Here is a 25,890-nt window from a genome sequence, read left to right as displayed (position 1 = left end):
TGCACACGTGTGTGCGTATGTGTTTACAGTGGTGTCCACAGGCGTGTGCGGGTTTCGGGTTTATAATATTTCTGAATGCACAGAAAAAGAAAACCAACCTGCATCCACTGAGCAGTAGTCAGAGAAGATAGAAAGCAGGTATACAAAGTACAGCTCCCTCTCCGCTCCCTGGGCCACGGTTTCTGATACATAATTGAACAGAGAAGAAAAGAGTTTCCTGGCCCTGTGTGTTGCATGAAATGGTTCTTTTTTCTACTGCAGAACGTAGCTGAGGGTCTGCTTTCTTGGTGTTCTCTGTGTGTGTTGCTGCAATGAATTTTAATTCCTGATGCTTTTGAGGTTTCATTTTGTCAGCAGAGCAGAGTGGATAACAATGAACTGTGCTCGCATGGGTTTCACTCAGATGATGCTTTTGTGGGGTGTTTTGTTTTGTTTTGTTTGTTTTTTTGTTTTTTGTTTTTTTGGGGGGGTTGGTTTGGTTTGGTTTGGTTTGGTTTTTGTTTTGGGGTTTTTTTTTTTGTTTTTGTTTTTTTTGCATTTGAAGCAGGAATGCAATTAACCCTTTCTTCTTCTAACAGCCACGCTCCTGTCCTTTGCAGTTCGGTGCTATGCATGTGCCAGGCATCGTAGGAGAAGGCTGCATAATGCATTTGCACAGCTCGGGTCATACTTAACGTGTGTCACTGTAGACTAGTCTTTCCTGGAATCTTGAATCCAGACTTTTCCTTAAGGATGAATTAGATGTTTCTCCCCTGCCGTACGTTTAATTTTTAAATATCAGACATTTCTGTCCACAGATAAGATGCCCAGTAGTGACATCAAAAGAGAAGACAGTTTGTCTTTTTTTTTTTTTTTTGGCAACACTTGACTACTGACCCAAATTGTAGGGTCCCGGTGGATACTGGGATATAAGGAAAGACTGTCACAGTTGGGCAGCAGCCTGTATTTAGCATGAGCATAATCCTGTTACAATAAGGCATGTGGTAGCACATGTAAACATGGTGGGACAGCAAGAGTAGCTATAAGTTGCACAAAAATCCATCGATCACCAGCCAATAGGGTTTCAATAGGGTTGAAAATAATGTCTCCTATTTTTGCTAATGTGTGTGTGGGTGTGGTGTGAGTGTGGGTATGTGGTGATCTATTTATAATTATGAATGAAGGTATCCTAGATAAAATCAAAAGAGAAACTGATTTGTATAAAATCCCCGCAGGGCATGCTTGGTTGGAATGTTTCAGAGCCTGTGCAGTGTCAAACAGTAAGCAGCACAGGTTCGATCAGCTCACAAGTGGCAAGGGATATGTAACTGGGCTCAAGCATTTCTCCCAGGTTATTTTTAAACAACAGTGTGCTTTGCACAGAAAGACACTTCCACCTCTCCTCTTTGCGCTTTTCCTCTTAGCTTCAACCAGCAATAGCCTGCACTTCCCGTTGGCCTCTGCAAGTTAGGGTGGGAAACCCAAAATGCCTTTTGACAGGGCAAGCCATTCAGTAACAAATTAGACCGTAAGTACAACAGAGGACAAAGAAGGAATATAGATAAATCCAAACAAGAAAACCATTTTTTTTATTGTCTAAGTCAGATCTATATATTCACAGTGCAGCCATGAGTCTAGATAACAACTATCCACAAATGTCCAAGCGCTTGTTTAGTCCACAGTCTTAGCTCATGGGGCCAGGGGTTCAGTTTTGTTGTTTGGCATTGACAGAGCCATGGTCGTCACCACCAGAAGGAAACCTCTTCCCTTCTACACTGACCTCCTCCTTTATAGGCATCTCAATTGGGGTATCTCACTGGGGACTCCAGGATAATGTGGGTAGATGAACAGGGAAGTGAGAAGGGACCCCCAGGATTGCCTTCTCTGGCCTCCATCCACCAAACTTCACTCAGCTCATGTGCCCCCTCTCCTCGAGCACCAAAGGAAAAAGGAGATGGCTTTTCTCAGTGTAACATAATATTTTGTTCTTACAGGGCACACAGTCTTGGGAGGTCTCCTGCCGGATCCATATTCACTTTCATTGCTCTTGTTTCCTGAAGCTGCCGAGACATTTCTGGAATCTGTGAATAATAACTTGCTTTTTTTTTTTTTTCTTTTCCTTCAACAGTCTCCTGGATTGACTTTGACATCCAGGTCCTGACCAGAAACACCTCCCTATTTCCAAACAAGTTTACATGCTCCTTGGTGTGGTATTAATATGCAGTCTTGCGATTGTATCTAATGCTTATTGGTGTCGTTAACCAAATGCTCTTTATGATTTATTATCCTTCTATTTCCGGGCAGTGTTACTGCCTCCCAATGTTTCCTATAGATGCTGCTAATTTAATTTGGTTTCTCCCTTTATTTAGTCTGTGATTTTGTTGTTGATTTTTCTCCCTGCCCATTGTTTACATCAGTTTTTAATTTTTTGTATTTTCCATGTGACCTCCTTTCCTTTCAACCAATCATGTGCGTGCGTATCATGTGACTTTGTCATGTGGCTTGCATGGTGCTGATGATGTCGTCCACGCTGGTGAACAGAAGGTAAAACTCTTTGTTCTGATTAGGGAAATAAAACCTGGGACCACAGCCTGGCACCTAGGGCCCACTCGTTCCTTCCCGTCTCAGATTTCCCAAGTGAAGCCATTTGAGAGATTTTCTCCTGTTCTCAGTTCACCTCTAGAATTCATCACTCTTTGCAGCCTTGACATGACCATTTGATACATGACAGCCTCTGGTTTAACATTTCACTTGAAACTTGGCCTTGCAAACTGCTACCTCCAGTTAAACCGCACTCGCCATCATGCAGTTTGCAAACTTGAATTTCTCCCAGATAGTTCATAAAAAAGCAGTTGTGTAAATTACCTTTATGACATTGTTGTTTAACTTCATCCAGTAGTCCTGAAAACCACAGTTGCTCTAAAGTGAGTCATTTCTGTGAAAATGTGAAATGTATCTGTTTACAACGCTGAAATGCGTCCGAGAGAAATGTATGAGTTGCAGTGGTTCTGTTTGCTCAAAACCAATGAGAGAGCTTCATAAAATTCATGCAAATTGAGGGCTGACTGAAATGAGAGATTTAAGAATTTGGAATTAAAGCAGTGTGGGTTGTTGACGTGTCACCGTTTAAGAGTGACCCTCCCCCTGGGCAGGGCGAGGAGGAAATAAAAGCAGAAGTTGGCAGTTACCATGACTGGAGATCTCTTTGTAATCGAGAGCCCATGATTGACCCTCACAGCAAAGGAAACGAAATGATCTAATTAAGCGCATAGCGGTGACAAAATAATTAGTTAATATTGTGACTGTCACAACCTTGTGAAAAAAATCCTCGTTTGCCATAAAGAGAAAAGGAAGCCTCAGCTCACAGCTTCCCCACTGTAAAAATCAAACACCTATTCCAAGCCTGCCCGGGGGAGTCATACACATTCTGTTTTCTTCTAACCGAAAATTATGACTTTGGGTCACAACCTGAGACACACACAGGCTGCACTTGATCACGAAAGCCAAACTAACCCAAATAACCGCCCAGTGTGCCCGTGCATGCAGGGGGGGTCCCCATTAGGCCTCACGTCTCTGAGGAGCTGACTGGGCGACATTCCCACGGACGAAACCATCCACAGCTGTCTCGCATGCACGTTCTCTGTTCCTGGTCTGTCCTTCTGTTGCGTGCCACCCAGGCGTGAGCGCCCCGTGGGTGCTCCCTCTCGCTCACCCCGCACACTGGCCACCTCTGAGGACACCAACGTTCTGGGTGTGGCCACTGTGCCCCTCCCTGGTGAGTCCCATTTACAACCAGACTCCTGGATGAGGCCTTGGGGCAGAGCCTCCCATCATTTCCAAAAAAGATGTTTGCTGTTTACTCTGAGCTTTTCCTACCTTTAAAAGGCAACCTAGTCTGTGAGTCTGAGGGCAGACGATATTGGAAGCTGAAGATTTTCTAAACTCCCAACTCTCATCCAGAATACTGTGGTTTCATGATTTCCCTGAGGGGGACCGTGTTCTTTTAAGACTTGAGGTGACGGTTCCAAGGCTAATGTACTAGGGAAAAGCCTGGATCTGCCTCCTGAGGTCTGAAGGAGGAGCAGATGGTGAGTTGAAACCCGGTAGTTTCTTTCTTACTAACAAGTTTGGTCATTGCTGTGCGGTGCTATAATTTGGGATGAGGCAAAGCATCACATGACCAAGGTTGAAACTGATCCACCCCTCTGAAGGGAGCTCTCGGCCAGACATTTTAAGCAAGGCAAGAAATGTTTGAAGGTGTTTCCTACAGTTGCCCTAGAAACACACCTAGCAATGGCCTTGGGTGTCAGTAAAAATGTAGCCAGTGCTAAAATTAAAAAATATTTTTTTAAAAAATTCCCTGAAGGACCTGTGGAATTTGAAAGCATGATTACCCTCCCATTGAACCACATTTCCCTTCTGTGACAGACCCTCTCTGGCCATTTGCAGAGGGGTGGGCAGAGGACTCATTATTCAGATGAATTCCTGCAAGCAACAGGAAGTGGCCTTTAGTAATAAAATTTCAGAGAACAGAGAGGTCAGAGCAAATAAAATTTATGGGGGAGAGAAATAAAGTTTAGTTAAGAGCATGAGTGCCTCCTTTCTCTGGACATCATCAGCAAGGCTTTAAGGTGAGCAGGGCCTAACCGAGGAAGGTTTCAGCAAGCAAGGAGTCTCTCTCTCCCAGGAGTGGGCTTCTCTGCTGACCTGAGATGCTCCCATGCCGAAGTTCATTTTTAATATCGTGGCACCTGGTCAGGGCCTGGCCTCCTGCCTCCGGTGACTCCCTCAGCCACGAGGACTCTGTAAATGGGCCTCCCCGCCCTCTCCCCACCAGCATGTGTGTGATGAGAAGCCCCCAGCACCCCTCTGTCTGTGTGCTGCATGTCTGAGCATGAATCCACCACCACCACCACCACCCCCACCCATTCATAATGATCTTCTTTTCTTTAGCTACTGACACTGCCTCTCGTACTAGGACATGTGCTGGTTCTGATGAACTAAACTCAAACTCCTTAACACCCACTCTTCCTTCTTAGATTGAAAACATCACTAACCACCCCTTCCACTCCCTCCTTTATTTTTTTACAGCTGTGTGTCTGGATTGCTACGGTCTCTGGCAGGTCGACACAGACTTTTCACCAGGGGTTCTACTCTAATGGCCTTTATTCCTAAGGATTCCCTGCACTGCTGGTAGAGAGCTAGCATGAAGGGTCTTCAGGGGGAGGCAGTGGGCATGTCAGCCCAAATCCTGGGTGCAGAGACCGGGGCTTTGGAAAGGGCCCAGTCCCCTAGGGCTTAGCAGCGTGAGGGCTGAAACCTCTCCGGAGCCTCCTGCTTCCTTATGAGTAACCTCACACCCATGAAATAGTGTTGGAGATGTGCACAAACCCCCTTGCGGCCTCGGAGGCAGGAGCCAAGTTGCTTGTTGGAGGTTATTTCAGCCCTGATTTCTCAGCCTGGATCAGCCCCATAACCACAAGCCACACCTTCGTGGTCATATTTTCTTTTAGGATGATGAAACAAAGATAATTGATCAGTTAATCTGTTGGTTTTTTTCATGACACCCACGAGAAGGGACTTGGTGTCTCTGTGGTTCAGCCTGTCAAAGTTCATTGGTTGCTGCTTCATTCATACCCCAGGCTGCTACCCACCTCCCCACCCACCCCCAGCTCATACATTCACATTCCTAATTAAACCCAATTCAAAAGGGACACGTAGGCCAGGTGCCCCCATGACCATGGCCTCAGAGCCAAATGTCCTTTCTGGAAGAGCTGGGGAACTGGCCGTGCCCATACCTACTCATAGGGTCCCTCGGTGCTCCCTGGACCTGGTGACCACGACAGCCAAGAGTCGGGTTATGCTACCCAAGTAAATTCTTAACAACAAAGGGAAAAGAGCTCACTCAGGAGAAAAGGAATACTTTACTCCCAACACCTGATCTGGGGCGTCAGTGCTTGGAACAAAGTGTAACCCATCCAGGCATGGTGGGCCATTCGTTGGGACTGTCAGAAGCCCCCTCAGCACCCCTAGAATAGCCAAGTAGGCTGTCAGATGGGGCATCATGGGGAGCAGGGTGTTGGAGGGGGCCAAAGATGGAAGCTGCTCAGATCACATTAGATTCGTCTGTTTGGCACAGAGCTTGATCTCAGGAAGGACAATTAGGCTGATAACTGCGAATCCTGATTTCTTAGGTAATTTGCTCATTCCCCCAAGGACCAGTCAAGCTTCTAACCTCTAGATGTAATTTCCAGCGTTCCTGAGTTGGAAAAATCAAATGGGCTTCATATTTGAACAGCCAAATCATACACTATGGACTCTTCTAAAGTAACAAACAGGCATGCGTAAGTTTTCAGATTGCTTGCAAGCAGTACTTCATCGAAGGGAACGGGAGTTAAGATACACCAAAGTAACAGTATTTGTGATGCCAGATAATCCCATTTGCTAGAAAAAGGGAGAGATTCTAATGCAAGCCCTACATCCATCACTGGTTTGTACTCAGTTGCCCAGAACTCTGTGCAGACCCCTCTGGGAGGAGAGAATAAGGTGGATGAGGAAACACTGTGGGTCAGGCCTCTCTCAGCAGTTCAATCAGAAGATAGAATTCTTGGTACTGGGGCATTTTTGAGTGAGAAGTAGAATATTATTTTCCTTCTAAAATTCACAAATGCTGTTCCAAACGCCCGGGGCTTGCTATAATTTTTGTTGTGGTATTCATATATCCAGCGGTAAGCTTTCTGACCTCAGGGCTTGTGCTGACGCGGGGAAGGACGTGAAGCTGACTCCGATTTTAGGGCACAATAGCACAAAAATTACAAAGAACCTACAATCTGCAAGGCCTGAAATACACATTTCAATTATGATTTCTACGGGGAATTTATAGGACCTGTCTGTAACATTTCTGACTGTATGCGGTCTCTATGGTACCTTCCTATTTTCTTGCACACATGACTTACATTCTAGCAAATACCAGGGCTGCCTAATATTTTATATTTGTTATCGGCAAGGTTTATTTTGAAGGTGCTGCTGTTTTTATTCTTTACATAAAATATTTGAGGGGAAAATTTGACTCGTGGCTGAAGCTAAATTCAGAAGGTGTAATTAACCCCAGGGGTTTTCTTGGAGCAACCTACCGATTGCTGCTGAATCTCAAACCAACATTCACAAATAATTACGATATTGGTTTTGCTGAAATTACCCATAATGATTTCAATCAGAGCAGCCATTTCAGAACAGAGTGCACATTGGGACCCTCTAAATAATTTCCTCTCCTAATGTGTTCAGTAAAGCAGCGAGCCTCCCGAATGCCAGGGCATGGCTGGAGCCTCCTCGCCGAGAGCTCAGGAAGCAGTCTCTTTCGCCTATTTGTAGTCTTTAGAAACACTGACAGGCAGTGAACATTTGAAGATGGATAAGACAATTCATTAAACAAACGTTGCTCTTTCTACACCTTTATGAGACTATAGCAAGTTCATAGCTACAAGGTGGATCAGAATCTCTCTGGTGCTAGTTGATGATAATCTTCCTGTAGAAAACTGTCACAGGACCGGTTATGCTTTCTTACAAGGACCCCACAGTTTTTTATTTTTAAAAAATTGACCATAAGTCAATTTTTTCTTTTCATTTGGCAAACAAAACCTTATTTACCTTTAAAACTGCAGTGCCTAAGTGACTACGTGATACCTACTAGAAGGTGGGTACTAGGTAAACGTTTGTTGAGTAAATCATAGTTAAAGCATTTTAAATGATACACCTTAACATGACATGATATGCTCTACATTCTATGAGAAAGTAATACACGTCAGAATAACGTGGTCATCACTCTGATAAAATGGTAGCCATTTATAGCGTTCCAGCTTTGGTAAATGTTAGAACTGTGTTCTAACCATGGTATAGTTTTTAGTGATTTCTCTATGATTCCCATGATCTTTTTCGGAAACACATCCAAAGATAAGACTTGGCTAATTTCATTGGGGCTGTTGGTTTCTGCAGAAGTTCCTGGGCCAGATTTTTGTTCAGAGGTGTTTGAAGAGAGTTGGGATCTCTCTTCAAAGATAGGACTTTTGGGAGGGTAACTTTTAAAATTGCAAAAAAAAAAAAAGGGAGAGTGGGGCAACCCTGTGCCCTAAAGATGTGGAATTACTGCTCTTAGGGTGCATCCCCCTCAAATTGGCAAGACATCCTTATCTTGCATCTTTCACAGTGTTGCGAAAATAGCCAAGGTGTTCTTGGGTAGTTCACCCTAAGCCAGTGACATTCATCAGGTCACAGTGCTGGCAGAGCTAGAGAGAGGCCCAGGAGGGGCCATATTTTGTATATGTGGACAGTGAGGCAAAGGCTTATCTAAACATTCAGTTTTACAGGGATCCCGACAAACATGAAAAAGAGCAACTCTTCTAAGTAGATACTCTTCCCAAAGCAAAGTCCCATGTTTTGCAGTATTGATTCAGCATTGAAACCCATAGTGCTCAAATCTGAAAGGGGATGATAGGGAAAGTGCAGCCAGCACAGTCCCAGTGGATTCATTTCTGTTTACCTTCCAAGGAGGCCTTGGGGAAGGGACTGGGTCTTTGCCTGGTGAATGTGTTGGAAGGGCCACCGATGCCACCTCCTTCCCTCCTTCTTAAGGCAAATAGACCATCACAGAATCAGTATTGTGATTCTGAATACAAAAGTCATCATTAATGCCCATCCCCATTCAGTCTCAGGCCACCAACCATGCCAGTGTGCTTGAGACTAAGGATTTTTCCAGAGTGCAGGACTTGCAGCGTTAGTACCTGGAAAGGCCTGGGCCAGCCAGAATGAGTTGGCCACCCTACTTCAGAGATGTGAATTGTAAAGTTCTACTGTGCCTTGTACTCCCATTTATTCAGCACTGGTGACTCTACATACCTGCCCCGTTCTGACATATCCTCCACTTTGTTTGAGTTTCTGCTTAGCACTGGATATGTATAGTAAGACATTACTAAATTTTTGTCTAAGACTTAGAGTAGTCTAAGAGAATTGAAAACTATGCCCACCTTGACATTATCTAAACCAAATTCCTAAATATTTTCCACTGAAGAGTTGGGAACAGCGGCTAGATAGCTGCATGAAAACAGGACAAGTCTTTGCCTAACGCCTTATCATTGTCTTTTTTTACTCTTGGTTTTCTTTTTCCTTAATCATGGATTGGGGGAAAAAAAACACAAGCACAACTTTTCCTAAACACCTTCTCCCTCAGACATTTAAGACGATGCATCCTCCTGGTCACAGCTTCCATGTGTCCCCATCACAACGGTTTCTCAAAGCTTAAATGTCACATGGGTCACCTTGGGATCTTGTTAAAATGGAATCTGCATTTCTAACGGGCTCCCGGGGGAGGGGGGGTGTGTGTGCCACAGGCCCAGGCTGAGTAGCAAGGGCTGTCGTTGGCTTTCCATCTCTGGTTCCTTCTTGTCTCAAAGTGGGGAGCAGGACCAGTAGCCAGTGTGAGGTTCCCAAAGTAGTTGGCTTTGCCAGCAGCCTTGTCACAAATGGCCAGCAGCACACTTGGGGGCGATGAGGTCCAAAGCCTGGTGACAAACCTTTCTGGTTTTTCGGTCACATGTCTGTGATTCTATCCACCAGTGAACAAGCCGGGACAACCCACCCAGAGAGTAACTGTTTCATAAGCGCTCCCAAGTTTCTGTCTGAGGCCATGAACTAGACACAGTTGCATCCTCGGAGGAAGTGCAGGACTCCCAAGTGTGTTAAATCTTCATTTCAACTTTTTATGTCATTATCTCACCTCATTGCTTTCAGCACACACTAATGAAATAGTTTCTGTAATGTAAGGCAGCATCTGACTCACAGAAGAACCATCCCAGCCCTGGTAGTTTGTCCCACAAAAACCCACCTTGGACTCACAGCTGAGCAAATATACTGCAAACAGAGACATCGACTTTTTTTTCTGTTAAGAAATGCTAAAGGCAATTTTCCCCCTCTCTCTTTGCACAAACAAAAAGATTTTAATGATTGTCACTTTAAACGAGATGCCAAGGATTATCACTCAGGCGGTTGAGGGATAATGCAGGATGCTTACAGGAGCCTTGCCCATGGCAGATTGGGCTTTATTTAAGCACAACTGGAAACTTGTCATGTTCTTCAATAAATCTAAGTAATAGAACTTAATTCATGGAAAGCGGGTCACAAAAATGTGGCATCATTCCACCTCTGTTAAGGATGGGTCCCTCAGGACCCCCAGGATGAATCATATGTCCCGGGAAGAAACTGGCCGCTTTTTGAAGAATTATTATTGTGGGTGTAAGTTTTCTCCTTAAGTGCTTACACACATTTTCTTGTATTTCAGTCTGTTCCTCAAAATGTATCAGGCTCATCAAAGTTAAATCTGCAGTTGTAAGAGCAGCAAAAAGAAAATGCAAGTATGAGTGAGAGACATTAAAAAAAAAAAATCCTGTTTCTAAAATGGTAAAAGGATTGTACTATTAGGGAGGGTTTCCCAGAACATTCTCAAAAGACACTCCCAGTTTGGGGCTAAGTCTGATGGATCTAACTGGAGCCCAAAGTTTTATATTTATTGCTTCTTAACCATTTGAGTTTCTGAGAAAGTAAGAAAAAAAAAGCCCAGCTCCACCCCAACACTACATCCCATTCTAATGGATCAGATTTTCCTCTTGTGGGTGAAAATGTCACATGAATTAACTGGCTGTTTCAGGGGAACCCAGTGCACCTAAGCTTGAAGGGCAGATGGGCGAGGATGGAAACTCTATTAAGGTGAACCTCATCAAGCAGGATGACGGCGGCTCCCCCATCAGACACTACCTGGTCAAGTACCGAGCGGTGAGTGGCTCCTGCCCTGTCTCCACCCCCATCTCTGCAACTCTGATACCCACCTTGTTATGTCAACAAGGTGCGGAGCCCAAGCTGGCAGAGACGTCCTGTGTCTTGCAGGTGGCTCAGGGGCCCTGGTCAGGGTTTTAAATCCCAAGATTGACTTACAGCCATCAGGCCATGTCTGCCCTGGGACTCTTCTGAAACCCTTAAAATGATTGTGGTGGAGACAGACGCATACCATGATCGGTTTTTATGCTTCTGGAAATTTCTGTAAAGTGATTTTGCCATTATCTGATACTTTTTGAAATAATATACTGATATTCATAATCAGTGCGTTTGACAAAGTGTGTGTCAACGGCCAGGCACTGTGATCATGTGCATTTTGTCCCCACGAGAACCCTGATCTCTCATAGCTAGGAGAGCAGAGTTAAAATCCAGGTCTGTCTGAAGACAGTGGGCTCTTTGCCCCTGCCCTCGGCTGCCTTACCACCCCAAACGTAGCTCCCACCTGCCCCTCAGACCCGACTTGAGCTGTTCTGATCCTGCTCACAGCAAGCTTGGCCCTAAACCCTTTCTTTCTAGATAGTTTGCCTACCATTTAAGGTTTGTCTGTCATTTTTCCTTTCACCTCCAGCCCCCATGATGAAAATCACTCTCACTTTTTTTAGTTTTAGAGTGATACTCGGCTACGCCCACCACAATCAGTCACTGAGAGATTTAGAGGCAGTGTCTGGGCACTGGGAATAGCCTCTTGCTAGGATTTCTTACCAGTAGGAAATAATGAACCAGAGAACAGTTTTCTTTCTTCAAATAGAAAGGATTTTTCAAGGAAGTTGACTTACTCCCTCTCTTTGATCAGCCCCCACTGAAGTGATGCGTGAGCCCTTACCTGCTTAGGCTGAGTGGAAAGTCACTACAGCACAGAACTCTACCAGGCATACTTCCCAACTGCTGGGTGGACCACTCAGCCCTTCCCCACTTAACTGGGAAGCCAGGCATGAGGCTGACATCGGAGGAAGGGCCTCTCTTGACTTCCCTAAGGCCCAGCCTAGAAGCACCATTGTATGTGAGGTCCCTGTGGCTTCCTCCCTGTGGAATAGGACACCAGGACTGAGTGGCAGCCCAGCACAGCCCATGGGAAGTGAACATGTGGTCAGGTGGGCTGCCTCTGGCCCTTATTATGCTAGTGTGAGATCCAGACAGACATGGGATCCAGGTTCAGCTTTACCACTTACCAGCTTGTGCCCTCAATAGGTCTTCCAAAAACCTCCATTTCTCCATACATAAAATGGGAATAAAATGACTTATCGAGTTATTATAAAGATTAGTTATAATATAAGCAAAGAACCTGAAATGTGCCTGACGCATGAAACCCCCCCCCCTCCGCATACATGGTAACCGTAATAATCACTGCTAAGATGCTGGCTGGTGCTGGAGACACTTCCCATACGAGGCTACCTGAGAGACACCAGTTTTGCAGAAGAGCCATAATGGCTGTGCCGGCAGGTCTGCCTTAAAAAGACTATGGGGACAGAACACTGAAATACGTTAGATTTCAACAACCTTACCTGTCCTCTCTCTTCCACTTCAAACACTCAATGTTTGCTAAATATTATTATTATATGCTATTAGTATTTTTGTTTAACATAATATTTGCTTTGTATTCTGGTTGCCTCTTTCATAGAGTTTGCCAAGGAAAGAAGCCTTTCAGAGAGAGAGAAGACGTAGACAGCTGAATTTCTTTCTTTTAAATTGTTTTAAATTAAAACTGGGCCCCTGGTGACATACAGCCAAGCAACCGTGCAGCCTGACAAAGCCCTTCACAGGCAGGGTTTGTAGGGATACAATGAGAAAATTCAGGAAACCCTTTAGGGCCAAGCCAGCACATAGTAGGCGCTCAACAAAAGACAGTTTTTATTTTTAATAAAATGAATCTGTGCGGTGTTCTTATGTCAGGGAGGTGAGTCATACACCTGAATGTGAGCAACATCCTGAAATAGGACCAGACGCATATTCATTGCATGACTCTCCTGAGGTGTCCATGTGCCTGTGCATTCCAGACTGTAGCTGGGGGGACAGTCCCCGCTTAGGTTCCTGTGTGCCCTGACGGCAATGGGACTGGAGGGTTGGCCCTATGCCACCTGCCATCTTGTCGCTGTGATTGCGAACACATGAGGTTGACCTCCTGACCAGCAAAATCTTTAGGGGGCTTCAGGCTGGTAGAGGACAAACACCTTGTCCTATCATTGGTTTTTATTTTTATTATTTTGCACCCCTAGTAGTGACTCCCTGAAGCTGGCCTCAGCAGCATTTTCATCTAAACTGTCCTGGTGTCTTGTGTCCTTCCTGCCGGTTTCTCCCAGAAGCTGTCCTCTGAGTGGAAACCAGAGATTCGGCTCCCGTCTGGCAGTGACCACGTCATGCTCAAGTCCCTGGACTGGAATGCAGAGTATGAGGTCTACGTGGTAGCCGAGAACCAGCAGGGGAAGTCCAAGGCGGCTCATTTTGTGTTCAGGACCTCAGCCCAGCCCACAGCCATCCCAGGTATGACCGCCTCTGCTTTCTGTGAGTTTCCCGCTTTGAATTAATGCACAAATGCTGCACCTCCTAATGTGCCTGACCAGCCCCTGATGACTTGCTTGCTTCCAGCCATCCTCATGATTGGTTGCCCATGCAAAGCTTAGTTTTGCTCTGTACCTACCTGTGCAGTGGGTTGAGATGTACTGGACCCTCCAGGAAGGCTTGGCCAAGCATCCTGGGGCAATGGTCCTGTGTCATTCAGCCTTGAGGGACTGATGCTAAGCCAGTCCGTGGGAACCTTCAGATGGGGGAAGAAAAAAAAAAAAAAAACACAGCTCCAGCTCCAGCCAAACCTTGGAGGCTGGTTAAGTAAGGATCTTTTTCTGAGACCTTGTCTATCCTCTGCCATTTCATACCAGGATCACCTAATTGTTTTTAAGCGCTTTCTATTTGATGCTTGCTTCCTGCACAATCATGGTCCAGATCTCTTCTCTATGGGGACCCCAAGAGAAGGAAGAGACTATGCTCGGTTAGTTAAAAATCCTATCTTCCAAGGGCCTCTCAGCTAAAATAAAGATTAAATTGAATCACTTGAAACAGAGCAAGTGAAGAAAGTAGATGCTGGAAAACCCCATCCGTGAAAGGCAGTCCAGTCTGCTGGAGACTGTGACGGGAGCGGTTCTCCTAGGAGATGCAGACCTGTCTCTGGGGATCCAGGACCAACTCAAGTGTGGGAACAAATGAGAGTTCTGCTTGCTGGCCTAGCCACCTTGCCACTGATAGTTAGTCTCCTCATTGACTAAACCTTCAGAGCAGAAAGAGATCTTCAACTCTGTGCTTTTCCAGATCAGCTGAGTGCCGGCCACAGGAAGGAGAGGGGGGCATAGACCGTAGAGCTGCAGCCTGTTGACAGGGGGCCCCATAAACTGCTGTGGTCAAGCATGGTAGAAAGATGTTCCAGTCTCCCAGCTGCCTTGGTGTGGCCCCGTCATGCCTGTCCTGTCTCCAGTGCTTGCCCAGGTGCTCTGCTCAGGTGTCATAATGGTGCCTCCCAGTGGGTGGGAGACCAGAAGGGTATGACTGCCTAGGACACAGGCCTGCCTTTGCGCAAGTCGGTTAGTGAAACAACAAGGCGAGACCAGTGTGTGGTTCCCGATGGTCGAATGTGCATGAATGTGTGTGTCTGACAGATATGTGGGGGCTTCAGGGAGCTGGCAAGTGGGTCTTAAGCCACAGGTGAGACACTTCAATTGGTCCTACCCTCAGGGAGGCCCCATAGTGCACATGGTCAGTGGTGAAGGCAAGGCACCTGGGCGTGGCTGCAAAAAGTGTTCTCTCTACTGCTTCATACGATGTCCAAACAGAGGTGGCCCTGCCATCCTGTGCCCCTTCTTCCTTCATGTTCTTTGGCCAGTTCTTCATTGAAATCGATAGTCTGGAATGTGTCTGGCTCTGCTCAGCCTTTGTGAGACACTTAGGAGCTGGGGGAATGGCAGGCTTGAGCAGCCCCTTTCTGGCGAGAGAGATTTCCGATGGCACTCATTGCCCGGCCTAAGCAACACAGGCAGGTCGCTTGGACGTGCCGCATTCACGTGTGCAGTACCTCCCGCGTCAGCTTGTGGGTTGGAGCAGCTGGGGACATGAGGAGTCAGACACAGAAACAGGAGAAGATCTCATCCTCTGGGTGGAGGTGGAGATATCGGAGTCCTTCTTCTCAAGCAACCAGGTGCCGAAGAGGGTTGGAGGGGCTCGGGGGCTCCACCGCACGCATCCTAGGAGGAGGCGGCTCTGTGCTCGCTTGGACTTCCTGGCCATTGATGGGGACCTTCGTACAAAACCTGTGAATTCCAAGGTCTGCGTTCATGGTGGGGTTGTGCGGTCAGCGGGGAGGCAGAAGGTGAGGGGTGCGTGGTGCACGAGGAGGAGGAGTCCGACTATGGCTGAGAAAGCCCCCCTCCCCGCCCTGTCCCTGTGCAGTTTGCTGCATATGGTGCATCTCTACCGCTACATGTAGAAAGCTCTAGAGGCTAGGAGGCTGTGTGTAGAGGCTTGATGACTGTACCTAAGAGGCCTGACCTTACTCAAAGGTAACACTCTCCTAATCACACTCTTGTATTTGACTGCAGAGGCTCTGTTCTCTCACTTGAATTTCATTTGCTCGCTGACCCCTAACCCCCTGAATTCGCCCTGCTGTGCTGCTTCTGGCCTTGCTGAGCTTCGGAACTGGCCTTATGGTATTAATACCGTACTGAATTCTTCTCTAACCATTGTCAGTTTAATTTACTAAGTTGAATTAACCTTTGATTCTTGCGTTTTCTATATTTGACCTAATTTTTTTTCTTTTTATCTATTTTTTTTCTCTGTTTCTGTCTCTACCTTCTCTTTCCTTTTCCCCCTCCCCCTCCTGTGTCTGTCGTCACACATCTCACCTTGGACGTCCGCCACTGGGGCATCCCCACTGCCACATTTGTTTTTAAACAACCACATTCTCTCTGGGCGCCCATTGCTCCAACCTGCAGCGACCTTGGGAGGCTGCTCTGCGTCCTACACTTTTGTCTCATTGCTTCTCTCTGCAGTGACTCTGCTTTTGCTCTGTTAGGAACTTGAACACACACATGCACACACGCACACACACACATACACCCACAAAAAAATTAAGTTTGCTTAAATGCCCAGTTCCTATGAGAATGATCAGTGCCCCCCCTTGGAAGAACCTGTCAGGACCGCCATGGCCACGCCACCAAGCATTCTGTGTGGAAGAGGAAGGTTTGGCGTTTGGAAAAAGCTGGACCTCCAGACATTTTACCATTCACAGATACTCTTGTGCCACTTCACGAGGAGTTTGCCCCTTTCTAATGGCAGTACAAAAATATTTGGGAGCGCTTTTCTTTAAACACTGTTTTTTTTTTTCAAAAGCATTATGCTAGGTTTACAGAGAAGTTTCTGCACATCTGCTACTTGTTGCATTTTTCTGTTCTTACCTGAAAATGATGTAGCAGAGGAAAATGTCTGAGTACCTCCTAAAGCTTGCATCAGATTGTTCAAATCACCTCGTGCTCCCCACCCTTCTAACTCCATGCTCCCCCTTCGCCTTCGAAAAGTAGTTGGCTTCGCTCGCATTGAAGTGCCCGGGGTAAGGGAGCCCAACCACTGGGATGCACCCAAGCATTTTGCTGGCACGATGGGCAAAGCAAGTCACCCTGTTGCCCATACAGTGGAAGAAAATAGATTGGTTAGGCATATTCTGAAGGCTGATCAGATGTTCTGGGAGGCACTTTTGTCCTAGTATTACAACCAGCAGCTTATGCTGGCACTGCAAACAGGGCCAACGTGTGATGTGCCCTGTACCCGTCAGTTTGGTAAGATGGGTGCCTCTCAGCCAGAGTGATCCGGGCCTCATGGCAGTGAGCCACAGGCCAACACAGAGCCAACAGTTTGGCCCGTGTGGTCCGACAGTATCACGTAAACGTCAGTCCCCAAGTTGGAAGTATCTACTGCGAGCCAGGCATGGGTCCCACAGCAGCTCCCCCCACACTCACCAGAGCAGAAGGCAGGGGACAGATGACTCCCAGACTGCCCAGCCCAGAGCGTCTACACACTGCGACTCGGTCAGCCTGTCCTACTTTCTGAACTCTCCAGCCCCCCATATTGGTGGCTTTAGGGACATTTTAAAAATGCTGGTGAAAGCCAGCTAGCCCCTCTACGGTCGAGGGCCACGCCTCTCCACGTGCCCAGGAGGGGAAACGCAGCGTGTTGGCTAAAGTCTCATGTGGAGACTCGGCTGGATCCTGCTCAGTAACATCTGTGCACGCCTGGGGACTGACCTTCTACTGAATAAAACCTCCCTCCCTCCCTCCATTGTGGTCACATATCATTCTACGTATCTCATCTCCGAACATCCCACAGAAGTTTGATTTTTGTTTTTGTTTATTTTTTAGTTGTGTTTGTTGTTGTTATTTTAATTGATGTTTGAAGACTAGTCTTTCCCTTTGGGAACCCAAGTGACCCCACGTGCGGGGCAGAGCTGCCTGTGTCGGCTGGCACAGGCCCGTGGCCCCCAGCGCTCACAATTTAGAGGCTCGAGCGCAGAACCTGAGCGCAGACCCTGGAGGGTGCACTGTTCCCAGCAGCTCAGGCAGGTAGCACCTCTTGCCTCAGCCCTGTCTGCACCCACAGGCCCAATGCGAACCTCTCCCCAGGGTCCCTGACCTGCCTTCACACCAGCACAAGAGAAGCAGGCAGGGTTCTTAGGTATAAAGCAGAGCATCCAGGAGAGGCACAAGGTGCCACCGGACCTGGCGTGAGAGTCCCAGGTCAGCTATCGAGAGCTCTGGGAGGCCGAGGGAAGGAGAGATATGTCGGGCAAGTGGCCCGTCCCTGTCCTCCTGGCTCCTGGCATGCTCTTGGTAACATCTTGGGCAGAAGTCACATGTTCACCCCAGAGGGCCCATCTCGGTGGTCTGCCCCAGAGGGGAGGGACAGTGTCAGTGTGTCCAAAGGGACTCTTTGGAGATCTAGCCCAAAGCCTACGGGGGCCTGACAGGGCCCTGTTCCCTCAGCACACCTAGGTGAGGCGGGCCCTTGGTTTGTAACAGGATGCCTTTCGAGAGACAGTGTTGGGGTACATCCGCTCCCCACTGGACACCGTCCTCGGTTTCAGCTGTGGCCCCCAGGCCCGCCAGTGGCTCCCGGGAGATAGCAGCCCTTTGAGGCCCCCGCAGGAGGAAGCACCTGCCACCTTGCTCAGCTGCCCCTGCTGTTGTGCACTATCCGTGCTGCTCACACTCCACATGCCACGGGGTCTCTCTGCTCATTTCTGAAGTATTTATATGGCAGGTTTGGATCACGTTTTGTTACTAATAAGAATGCTAACACTGTTGTGTAGATAATCAGCGAGGCCTTGATGAAGTTTACACCTTTGCATTATTAAAAGAAATAACAGTCCACGTGAACTCACCAGCGTGTTTTGATTTTATTGAATAGTCGTGTGTCCTGCAAAGTGTCAGAAGTCCTTTCCTCCCACCTCACGTGCACCTGAATAACTTTGGTTGCCCCAAATCGTACCCCAAACTTGTAGCCTGCTGCTTGGAATTCTAGCAAAGGCAGTCCTTCCCTTTCCTGGTGAGCTATACATTTTGCTCAGCTGCCCTGAGAACTCCCAGATCTCGTTGGGCCGTTGCCTCCTTGTACGTTCCTAGTCCCCAGCAGGCAGGAAGAGGGGAAAGTCCCTTTGCAGAACCAGGAGGTGGTCACTTCGGGGTCAGGGGTGCACCACGGGGCCTGGATAGACAGCTCTGTAGCTGGGGCTCCTGATTTCACTGCTCCCATTAAAACCCCACAGCAGAGGCTGCACAGAGTGCCCTTGTGATAGATAGAATATGAGAGAAGGATCTCGTTGGCAAATCCTATTCTGTTTATAATCACACTTAGTAGGACACTTCCCAAAAGCCATGGAGACCAGCCAGCTGTCTGTTTAATGGCAGATTCTGGGAAGGAGCAAGCAGACATGTATGGGTCCATCAATGAACAGCAACCCCAGCTCAGTGGAAAGGGCACCGCTGCTGCACGGAGAGCCCGTGACACTGACTCAGGCCCACCTGGCATCTGTAAAAATGTGAGACCCATATCCCCATTTTGAGGCATCTAAGAAAGACCCATGTAGGTCTCTGCCGTGGGGCAGCCGGTTCCCTGTCCAGTCGTCTCCCATGCCAAGCTCCGCAGCAGATGGACAGCCCCACCTTTGTAGCATCACCGTTTGGGGGGCCCTGACCCTGGAGGTCATGGAGGAGCTGCTCCCAAGAAACTCTCTTTGCGTGCAGGGGTGTGGGTGAGTCAGTCAAGGGAGGCCAGCGGCAAGGTCATGCAAAGATAGACCCCTGGAAGATTTTTATGGCTCTCTTTTATAAACTATGACATAAGGTACAGGGGCTGCCCCTTGCTGTCCCATCCTCCTGGACTCCAGTCCTGTAACGTCCCCCGAGAGCCAGGGAAGGTTGGTTTGACTTGAATACGCTGTCATCTGTTCCCTGGAGTTTTCTGTAGCTCAAGGCGCACCTTGCTCCCTAGAGTCTAGACTCTGCACGGTGAACTGGGTGGTCTTTCTCCTTCGGGGACAGGCTTTGCTCTCTGTACGTCTGTATGGCAAGTCAGGTCCCCAAGGTGAGACTCCGCAGCTCCTCCTTGGGCGGGAGTCGTTGCAGGGCAGTCCCAACAGGACCTGGGAACCACGCTCCTCAAACCCTACTGTGTGTGAGGATCACCCGGGCTGCTCTGCCAGATTTTGATTCCTAAGCCCCAGCCCCAGAGGTTCTGCTTCAGTAGAACTGGGGAGTCCCAGAGTCTAAATTTAAAGCACCCCAGGAATTCCGCTACAGGCGGACAAGCATTATGCTAAAAAAAAAAGTGTTTATTTTTCACATGAAAATAAAATCATGAGAATCAATGAATAAAAACGGGACCTACTGAGTATTTTAGTCTTTGAAGAAAAAGTCCTTCCGTGCACACGCTGTGCAGGGGATCTGTACCGTGCGCAGGGTGCTCTGGACAGCGACGTGGGACAGCAGGCTCTTGTGGTTGGACAGGCGTGGAGACAGCGGCACCCCAGGCCCTGGCCCACACAGGGACCTCTTCCAGAACTTTCCAGTGTTCCTACCAAGGGGTGGGCCAGGTTCTGCTCGAACGCCTCCAGCCACAGGGGGCTTGCCTGCCAAAGCAGCTCACACTCTGTTAGTTCTTTCTCGAGGGGAGCCGAAATCTAACCCGGATCCAATGGTTCCCACCCCACAGAGATCCCGAACAAGAGTACTAGTTCCATTTCACAACACCCCTGTAGGTATCCGGAGGTGGCGTCGTCATCTCCAGACTAAACACCCGCTCATTTTCTCGACAAATATTCTTTGAATGTTTCCCCTATGTCAGGTTGTCCTAGATGCCGAGGACATATAAGACAGGTAGAGTCACTTGTAGAACATTCCGGAAGAATAATAAAAAACAGGTAGCAGCCAAATAAAAAACAGGTAACTGAACAGAAAGTGGCAGATAGAAGTAAAAGAGAAAACAAGTAATGTGGTAGATACTGGGAAGAGGTGCCTCACTGGTTGAGAGGTGAGCAGATGGAGGGAGAGGGCCCCCCTGATATGGTGACATTTGAGCTGAGGCTTGTAGGACAACAAAGAGCCACCCAGGAGGTTATGGGGCTGGAGTGTTGGAGGCAAGAGGTTATCAAGGCTGTGAGGCAGGGGTGGGCTGGTGTGTTCAGCAGGTGGGGTGAAGACTCTGGCCAGAGCACAGGGATGGGGTAGACGGCCAGTGCCATGAGGTACAACAGTCAGAAGAGTGGGAGAGTCTACAGCGTGTGTGGGGCCTTTAGGCCGGGAGGCAGAGTGTAAGTTTTACCTCAGATATAAGGAAGGAGCGTGTCCCTTCTTTCCGTCTCACATCACAGGGGACTTTGTTGCCTCCTGGGTCTTCCCACTACGTGCCCTTGGTACTGGCCTCTGGCAGGGCCTGATGAGTCTAGCACATAAGCTGGAAGACTGCTGCCTCTCAGAAACACGGAGCCACCTCCCAGTGGTTTGCTGTCCCCTTTAGGGATATGATTTGTCCCCTAAAGCCATATTTACGTATAAACCTCAGAATGTAGAGTTCGAACCACAGAGTCCGAAAACACAAACATTGTCCCCTCACACAAATACTTCTGACTCCTTCTTCAGGAAGCAGGCACTTGACACTTCTGGGGCACCATCAGGAGGTGGCAGCGGCTTCCAGCCCAGGGACAGGAGAGAGAGAAAGCCCAAGGCTGATATTTCCTCCCTGTTTGGGGAAACAGCTTGGGGATTCTGAAGATCAGGAAGGCTTGCGTGCCTCTCTTTGCTTATTTGAGTGGAATGTGCAAGAACCTTCGAGAAGAATGGATGCTTTATTCTGCTTTCGTGAGCTGCTAGGGAAAAGACCCCCTGTAGTGGGACCGCAGGGAGCCAGCCGGCTGTCTCCTGCTGCCCAAGTCCCGAGACAGCAGTGTGGCCAGAGCTGGGTCCTCAAAGCACAGAGCCCTTTGTCTGTCTTGATGCCTTTGTGAGGATAGGCTAGGGTTTTCAGTGCAGGTTGGATGGGACCAGCCAGCGAGCCCAAGAAGGAAAGGCTGGGAAGCAAGACCAAGGTCCCAGAGAAGCCAAAGATATTCAAGAATTTGAGAATCTTCTCCACCTAAGACCCAACTGTGCCATGGGTACTACGAATTAAGCTGTGAGTGAGCAGTCCTCTCTGGCATGCTGGGCTGGTGGTTCATACCCCGAATTAAACTTTGAAACAAAGACTGATGGGGTAGGAGCACCGCTGAAGAAGCTCAATGGTACCTGATCAGGGACCCCCGGGCAGGCAGAGGAGTGTCCCCTGGGACACAGACTGAATGGAAAAAGAAGAATGTGGCCCATCTATAGAAGAATGTGGCCCATCTATAGCACCTGTCACCTCGGACTCCGTGTTCCTCCAATATCTGGTGTGACATGTGGCTGGCAGGCCTCCATGTCTGGTCTGGTGCTGAGCAAAGGGCCAGTGAGACCCAGAGAGCATTGGCCACAGTTCCTGCCCCTAATGGGCAGACCTGGATCATCCTAGTGGGGCCCGGCAGCACAAGAAGCCTCAGACAAGGTCTGGTGGTGGGGTGGGGCTGCTAGTTCTAGAGCTCTGTCCTTCCAAAAGAGGAACAAAGCAGCCATGCCCATATTTCCATCTGAGTTCATTGTCTCCACACGGGCTTATGAGCAGAGCTCTGCATGGGTTCTTGCTCTGAGGAGCATGACCACTGCTCTCCCGGACACCGGGGTGGGGGGGGAGTCACCAGCCAGGAGGCCACCTCAGGCAACTCCCATCAGTCACAGGAGGTCCTGGGGAGCTGAGCCTGGGGCCCTTCTGTGAGCCCATCAGTCCCTCAGAGTCCTGAGGGATTATAGATGGACAGCAGGGGAGTATGACACAGAGGCCGAGGCATTCAAAGTGAGCCCAGCCAGAAGCGGGAGTGCTGGGTACTTCTTGGATGTGAGAATGCGTGTCTGTAGGGGGCACAGAGGATCTTTGCCCTGAGTGTGAGCGTGCCTGTCCGTGTGGACGTGCATCTCTGGGTGAGTCTACTGGGTTTCCTGAAGTCTGGTCCAAGTGTGTCCAAGCTCCCAGATGGTGAGTATACACAAACCTTTCACCTTGCCTACCGGGCCTGGGCAGACCTCCATGTCTCCAGAGTAAATGGGCTTCATTTGTCTCCCTGGGTGCAGTGAAGAAGGACAGGCCATGAAGGATAAGCCATTAAGCCAGTGTACACTGTCCAGTGTTGGGATACTTTAGAGCTGTTCCTAAAGAAGAGAGGAAGTGGGGTATATCCTAGGCACACCAAGGTGCCTGATGTCACCACCAGCCCACAGGGAGCCCTGGGAACTCCCTGCCTCCCTAGTGGAGACCCTGCCCCTGACTCTTCCCCTCTTCCCAGGAACCACAGTCTAGCCTAAAATCAGTGACCACTGCCTGCTGGCAGGCTCCCAGGAAAAACAGCGAACAAGGAGTCTGGGGGAAGCTCAGACTGAGCACAAGGTTAGAGACACAGCTCCCAGTCCCCAGTCGCATCCTGACTTGTGGGCGCCTCACGCCCCTGTCCCCTGGTCTATGCGATAGGCCTGCTATCTCACCCTCTAGAACATACAAAGAGACTCTGTTGTCTCAACACCGAGGTGTAGAAAGGTAAGGATCCATGAAAGGTGCCCCTCTTGACACAAACGCCATGACTTTGTCCTGTAGGCTCTCCCCCACCCCAGGGGCTGGTGCTCTGCAGGGTCCAGGAGTCTGGATGTCAGCATATTAACCGCCAGCCATCTCTCTCTCCCTCCCACTCAAGCCAACGGCAGCCCTACATCAGGCCTGAGCACTGGGGCCATCGTGGGGATCCTCATTGTCATCTTTGTCCTGCTCCTGGTGGTCGTGGACATCACCTGCTACTTCCTGAACAAGTGTGGCCTGCTCATGTGCATCGCTGTCAACCTATGTGGAAAGGCCGGGCCCGGAGCCAAGGGCAAGGACATGGAGGAGGGCAAAGCCGCCTTCTCGTGAGTGCAGATCCACTTGCTACTGCTGGGGTCTGGGCTTTGCCTCGGGTTGGGGGTGGGTGGGCAGCTACGGAGCCATCTCATGGGAGAAATGTTTCTCAAAGCATGGCCTTTGGGGATACCTGTTGGAAAAGCAAACTCTTGGTCCCAACCTCACATTTAACATACTAGAATTTCAGAGAAGTTTGAAAGTCCTTGCATAGGTCAGAATGAGGGGAATTTTCAGAGCTGAATGAGGAGGGGACCTGCCATAACATTTGAGAGACATGCTTGCCTTGCTGTCACTCATTCACATATTCATTCATTCGTGTCCCAACAAATATTTATCGAGCAGCTGCTTCAGGGCAAGGTGCTCTTCCTGGACACTACGTTACACCCACCAACAGAACAGTTAAAATGTCCTGTCCTTTGATAGCTGAGGAGCCAGATGCTGTCCCCTCCCCCATCTTTGGAGGAACAGATCCTGAGCCAATTAGCAGGAGCCTTCACAGACTCTGGGCAGGAAGGGACAGAGCAGGGGTTAGCTATTAGCACCACCACATGTCAGGCACTTAATCTGCATAAACACAGATTATTTGAGCACTTCTCTGTGCCAGGCACTTCACACTCAATATCTCAGTCAACGTTAAAGAGCTAAGCAAGATAGAGACTTATTTACCCCATTTTACAGATGAAGGGTGAGCAAATCAGATGCTCAAGGTCGCACAGCTAGGACTAGTGGGAGCTGAGGCTCAGGCAGTTGGGCCTGGCTTGTAATGCGCCCCCTGCTGTAGCTGGCTTCTCCAAGGAGCCCGTTCCTGCCCCAGCAAACCAGGATTGAACCAGCAACTCTCTTCACAGGAAAGATGAGTCCAAGGAGCCCATCGTGGAGGTGCGGACTGAGGAGGAGCGGACCCCAAACCATGATGGAGGGAAGCATACGGAGCCCAATGAGACCACGCCGCTGACAGAGCCCGAGTATGTGGGCGGGGAGGGGCCCCATTCTCCATTGGCAGAGTCCCACACCCACCTCATCACCCCACCCACACCTCCCATGCCTCTGACCCCACCATTCCCTGCCAAACAAAGTAGGCCAGGTTCCGGAGCCCTTGGCCAGAGATGCCTGACCCCACTCTCTCCCTAGAGAGAAGGCATTCTTGGTGCTGTTAAGGGACGGTAGGGGCTCTGAAAGGGCTGCTGGGACGAGTGGAGTCTCTAGAGCCTGTTTTGGAGTCACACACACATCCTGGAAATGGACGAAGGGAGCAAAACATCACTGAGAGGAACTGAGCTTTGAGAGGCTTAGCAGATTCTGTTGAGGATCTTCAAGAACTCTAGGGTTTTCTGCGTTCTTCCTAGAAGGGTGAGAGAAGGCAGGGACGTGTGAAGCTCCCCGGCCCTCCTGTCTCGGAGGCCGGGGGACCCTCAGGCAGGAACCGTGCCCCCCTGGGTTTGTGATGACCGCTGGCTATCCTGAGTGCTGTGGGTTTGAAGGGCGTGCAGGCTAAGGGCAGCCCGATACCTCTGGCCGGAGACCCCGTGGCTCCTGGGGGCCGCTTGGAGCCCTCCTTGTCTGCCTCCCTCCCGACTGCCCATCACTGCCCGTGGAGCCCCGGAGGACGGCGGGCCCCAGTTCCTCTGGGGGCCGAGGGCACCGGCAGTGGTGGCCTCTCCTTGAGTTGGGGTGCAGGCAGAGGTCAGGAGGGCCCCAGTGGGGCTGGAGGGGAAGGCAGCCCGAGCGCGGAGAGCTGCAGGGGCGTCCGCAGGTGCCTTTAGGCTGCCAGGTGCTCTGTGTCTCCTGTCTCCTCTTCTGCCCGCCTGGGCACTGTGCTTCCTCTCGCCATCCTCGTTTCTCTGTGGGTCTGTGTCGTGCCTGCACGTCCCCGCATGCCCCGCCCGCGACCCCTCCTTGGCTGCAGCCCCACCACCACCACCCCCGCCTCTTTGTCTCGTCTGAGCTTCATCGTCTACTCTCTTCTACTTCCTGTCCTCCCCACAGGCTGCCTGCCGACACCACAGCCACTGTCGAGGACATGCTGCCTTCTGTCACCACCATCACCGCTAACTCTGACACTATCACCGAAACCTTTGCCACTGCTCAGAACAGCCCCACCAGTGAGACCACCACCCTGACCTCCAGTATTGCCCCCCCGGCCACGGCCGCCCCTGACTCAAACTCTGTGCCCGCCGGCCAGGCCACCCCTTCCAAGGGGCCCGGCGGCGCCACCGCCTCCCCGCCCCCAGCCACTGCCCCCAAGGTCGCCCCCCTCGTCGACCTGAGTGACACCCCGACCTCGGCCCCCGCCGCCAGCAGCCTGTCCTCTGGCGTCCTGGCCCCCCCGGGGGCTGTGCTCAGCCCGAGCGCCCCCGCCGGCACGGGGGAGGCCTCCAAGGCCCCTCCAGCCAGCAAGGCGGGCCCCGCCGCAGAGGCCCCCCCAGCCCCGCAGGAGGCCCCCGGCACCGGAGGCCCGGACCCCGAGCCCGCCCAGCCCGGCGCCGCCGCGAA

General features: G+C 49.7%; 1 protein-coding gene across 21 annotated transcripts in view; it reads left to right on the top strand.

Annotated features, from left to right (window-relative positions):
• NCAM1 (neural cell adhesion molecule 1) overlaps window positions 1–25,890 on the top strand; it is a 299,065-nt gene that overhangs the window by 268,096 nt on the left and 5,079 nt on the right. For 6 of the 21 annotated variants that reach the window (XM_041771641.1, XM_041771642.1, XM_041771646.1 and 3 more), the window contains 6 exons: window positions 2,521–2,523; window positions 10,676–10,800; window positions 13,158–13,338; window positions 23,198–23,405; window positions 24,246–24,362; window positions 25,384–25,890. The exon at window positions 25,384–25,890 is cut by the window's right edge and continues 255 nt beyond it. In XM_041771641.1, coding sequence (XP_041627575.1) covers window positions 2,521–2,523; window positions 10,676–10,800; window positions 13,158–13,338; window positions 23,198–23,405; window positions 24,246–24,362; window positions 25,384–25,890 — 1,141 coding nt within the window. Of the gene's footprint in view, window positions 1–2,520; window positions 2,524–10,675; window positions 10,801–13,157; window positions 13,339–15,833; window positions 18,259–23,197; window positions 23,406–24,245; window positions 24,363–25,383 lie in introns of those variants that run through there. The other 15 variants (XM_041771647.1, XM_041771644.1, XM_041771651.1 and 12 more) reach the window with 11 other exon arrangements.

The sequence above is a fragment of the Vulpes lagopus genome, chromosome 10, assembly GCF_018345385.1.
Source record: "Vulpes lagopus strain Blue_001 chromosome 10, ASM1834538v1, whole genome shotgun sequence".
In the NCBI taxonomy this organism is placed as follows: domain Eukaryota; kingdom Metazoa; phylum Chordata; class Mammalia; order Carnivora; family Canidae; genus Vulpes; species Vulpes lagopus.
This window is presented reverse-complemented; position numbering and strand designations above follow the sequence as displayed.